This window comes from Gekko japonicus, unplaced genomic scaffold (assembly GCF_001447785.1).
Source record: "Gekko japonicus isolate JY-2015 unplaced genomic scaffold, Gekko_japonicus_V1.1 scaffold360, whole genome shotgun sequence".
Lineage (NCBI taxonomy): Eukaryota > Metazoa > Chordata > Lepidosauria > Squamata > Gekkonidae > Gekko > Gekko japonicus.
In genome coordinates this window covers 194455-198622 of record NW_015172015.1, presented here as the reverse complement: position 1 = coordinate 198622, position 4168 = coordinate 194455, and the positions used below count along the sequence as shown (strand labels likewise).

General features: G+C 44.0%; 1 protein-coding gene across 1 annotated transcript; it reads left to right on the top strand.

The window, feature by feature from the left end:
• The first annotated feature begins 573 nt into the window (after positions 1 to 573).
• MYADML2 (myeloid-associated differentiation marker-like 2) lies at positions 574 to 3204 on the top strand. The gene is made up of 2 exons (XM_015420352.1): positions 574 to 2021; positions 2877 to 3204. Exon 1 carries the CDS (start codon positions 963 to 965, stop codon positions 1866 to 1868), a length of 906 nt encoding a protein of 301 aa, XP_015275838.1. The 5' UTR covers positions 574 to 962; the 3' UTR covers positions 1869 to 2021; positions 2877 to 3204.
• Positions 3205 to 4168: the final 964 nt, after the last annotated feature.

Here is a 4168-nt window from a genome sequence, read left to right as displayed (position 1 = left end):
AGCGCAGGCCATTTAAAGGGAACCCTCTAAATGTTTTTTTCCCCAAGTGGGGGCTGCCCACACCTGAACTCCAAGCAGCAAAATCACGCTTGGAGTTCAGGGAAGGCATGCGGCCAGCTGTTGGCAGCTGCCCCTCTCCCTCACCTCCTGCTAGGGAGATGGCAGCCACAAACCTTCCCTGAATTCCAAGAGGCCATTTTGCCTCCCTTTAAATGGTGTTTTTCAAAGTGGGGGCTGCCCGCGCTGGAACTCCAAGCAGGGAAATCGCTGCTTGGAGTTCAGGGAAGATGTGTGGCCGCCCCTCCCCTGCTGCTCTACAAAATTTCCCCATGCCCCACCAACTCAAAATTTCTGGCAACGGGGCTTATATTCTCTTTTATCCTGGGACTACAGTCCATCCTACGCAATTCAAGACGCTAAGAGCTTCTGACAAAGAGGCTGAAAAGTAATGTGTGAAGCAGCACTGATAAGGGAAACTAAAACCAGCTCACCATCTTTGCGCAGACTGCACAGTTCATTCCATTCCATTCCAGTCTATTAATATTCCTTCCTATTTATATACTGGTTCCTTGCAGCAATGTAGTAGAGCCACAGCTGCATAGCTGAACTAAAATAAAGGTCCTGTTAACCGTTTGGAGAAAGTGATCACTGGAGGAAGAGAAGAGAGTGAAAGAGATGCATCAGGAGTAGACGGCGTGCAGACGCTGGCACAGCAGAGCTGATGGATCATCACTGCCGCACACAAGAAGAGCAGGTCAATACACTTACTGCAGAGGCAAGGCTGTCTCAAGAAACTGCTAGAACTGCATGCTCAGTGGCATAAATAACTACCAGCAAGGACACTGGTAGAGGGATATGAAGCTTATGCACGCTGCCACTCAAGCATAATTATCCAGCATCAAGCAGGGATTTAACAACAGGCAGACCACAGACAACTTGAATAGGAGGACCTGAACTTGAGAATGGAGAACTCAGGAGGAATGTACCTGAACATGGCTGCAGTGACCTCTAGGGTGGGTGTTGCCCGACTGCTGCAGGCAGTGTTTGGATGCACCACATTCAGCCTTGTGGCCCACCAAGGGGGATTCAATGCAGCTTACGGCACTTTCTGTATGGCTGTCTGGTGTTTCTGTTTTGCAGTCACCATCTTTATCATCACTTGTGAGTTCACGAGCCTCCACAACTGCCTGAGCATCTCCTGGGGGAATTTCACAGCTGCTTTTGCCATGCTGGCCACTCTTATGTCCATCACAGCTGCTGTCATCTACCCACTTAATTTTGTCCAGTTCAGCTGCCATCCCATCGGGTGCGAGAAGAGAGACTTCCGCATATCGGCTAGTATCTTTGCTGGGCTTCTGTTTCTTGCATATACCACAGAGGTATGTCTGACTAGAGCCAAACCTGGACAGGTGACCAGCTACATGGCCACAGTTTCTGGCCTCTTGAAAATTGTCCAGGCCTTTGTCGCTTGCATCATTTTTGGAGCACTGGTGAACGACAGCCAATATGATAGGTATGTGGCCACGCAGTGGTGCGTGGCTGTTTACGGCTTCTGCTTTGTGCTAACTGTAGTAGTGGTGAGCCTCAGTGTCACAGGAAAGACGACAACGCTGAAGTGCCCCTTTGAACGCTTTGTGGTCATTTATACATTTGTGGCTGTCCTGTTGTACATGAGTGCTGCAGTAATCTGGCCAGTGTTCTGCTTTGACCGGAAGTATGGCTCTCCACACCGCCCTTATCAGTGTTCCAAAGGCAAGTGCTCCTGGGACAGTCAGGTAGTGATTGCAGTGTTCACTTATGTGAACCTGGTGCTTTACATTGCAGATTTAGCATACTCGCAGCGTATTCGCTTTGTCTCACGCCCTTGATATCCAGTCCCAATGCTACAATGCTCCCATGGCCCAGAACAGCAACAGATTTGGAATGCTGACATTCAGAGCTCACTAAGGAATTAAACGTCATCAAAAGATCCTGGTTGAGAAGAGGCCAGCTACTGAAAAAGTGGGATAGCTGGGTAGGAGGTAAGAAAAAGACTATATATAACCTCAAAGGAACAAAGCCTTTTTTCTAGATGTTTTCATTCTCTCTTCATCCAGGCAGGGAATACAGCAGAGCTGAAAAATCCTCATCATTCTAGTAAACACATAGGCTTATTGCAACAATAGCACTACAGGACTAATATTAAGGGTGGCTTTTAACTATCTGTAAGGACTGCCAGGGGAGTCTAAAGTTACAGCAGCTACAGAAAATCAAATCTACAACAGAAGCAGCATCAGCCAAAATTCCAAATCAATTATTGTATTTGTGTTAAAATGAAATTTTCCATGTAAACCTGCAAGAGTCTGCAGGGAGGGAGAAAATATTACTACAATAATCATGAATATTTGAAGAATGAGAACCTCCTCTTTCCAGACTACGGAACAACTGTTTCCTTATGTATGTACTTGGTTATGAGTGATAGGTTTGTGTTGGGCAGAGACTGAGAAGCAAAGTGTACTGTCAAGTCTGTAATTGAAAATGGGGTCAGGAAAGGGACTGTGCATAGAAGGCCCAAAATAATTATTTCCAGATTGATTTTCTCAATGTTTCTTCAAGAAGCATCTGGGCACACCTCTTTGCCCAAAGAAATTGTGGTTACACATTAGCCTTTTGATCCTATTACACAGAAAAAGTGTTGCTTTTTTCCCTTCAAGATCTAGGCACCAGTTATGGTTTAATTTCTCAAAAAGCTTGGCTCTGAACAACCTGCATATTAATTCATCATTTAGAACATGGCCTGGAATCTCCTGGTCTTTTCCAGTGCAAAAAGGACATGGATAACATTTCCATAAATCCAGCTAAATTCCTGTTGCCCGGCCTGAATCTCTGCGTTGCAGATTCTTGGTTCACAACTGAGAAGCCATCCTGGTGCAAAAAGCCCTGATGTCCAGCAGTATGGATCGGGATCTACACCTGAGTCTCCTCAAACAAAGACATTTTCAAAGCTAAGAAGAAACCAAAGCAAGGTGTTTATTCAGACAGCTCGTGTGTGTGAGTGGTTTGATTCCAATCCAGAAATAAAAGTGGCAAATTGACAGAAATATTCAAGATTTTCTTAAATAGATTTAACGTAAATGGATATATAAAACTGTTACATCTACCCACCCCCACTACTGTACCTGTATGCATGCATTTGCTGAATCAGTTTGATGATCAGCGCTCCCCTCCCCACATCTCTACTATGCATGTCGTCCTCATAAGCATGAAAACATGAATTATGCCTGACTACTGGAAAAAGTTCTCTTTGTCTATAAATGTATAGTGATATTTCTTTTGGTATCTAAATGCCTGTGCCTTGTCTAACATAACCTGAATGTAAATAACAATCTAATAGAGGCTGTTTCTGCTCTGATGTTTTGTTGCACTTTGGCTTCCTTATAGAAGCACTGTTTGGGGAAACATCCACATAATTTTCTCTTTTTTTCCCTTCCTCCTTCTATGTTTCCCCCCACTTTGCTGTAGTTTGGTACAATCTTTTTGGAAAGATTACAGTCATAGCACATTTGGATACCATGTAGACGAAAAGATGTGCATTTTTGCATGTCCTGCCTACATGGGCACCATTTTTTTTTGCCTCAATCCCTGAAGCTGGCGCCCCCACCAGACACTAGAGGGCTTTGGGGTTTTTTAAAAATAAGGAATTTCTAGATTGCTATTGCATGATAAAACTGTAACAACTTATTGCAACAATCTACTGTTCCCAGTCTGCACCTTTCCCTTTATAACTTTGCAGTGAAAATGGCTAAAGACATCCTTAACAAAAGAAAGCAGGAAACCCATAGGTTGTGGCAACAGATCTGCCCTTTTCGGTGATTACATTTCACTACATATATTGGGAAAATGCACTGGTGATGGGGAATGGTAATTGCAGAGAACCAAGAAAGGAAGGCACAGGGAAAACTGCTGTGTGAACATTCTGCTGCCACAGCAAATGGTTCTGCATATGCCATAGCTATACATAAAATAATCTCTGTGTGGAAACAGTCCTAAAGAGCCAAAATGGCCGTGCTCCAGAAGCAGGCCTCAAATATTTTCAGAGGAAGTCGTTTACTATGGAGGCAGAGTTAGGGCTTTAATCTATGCATAATTTTTATAGGATGATTGTTTTTTCAGGTCTATTCATCCATTT

Excerpts from the sequence above, each read along its gene's own strand:
- MYADML2 (XM_015420352.1), top strand. The coding sequence starts at position 963 with ATGGAGAACTCAGGAGGAATGTACCTGAACATGGCTGCAGTGACCTCT.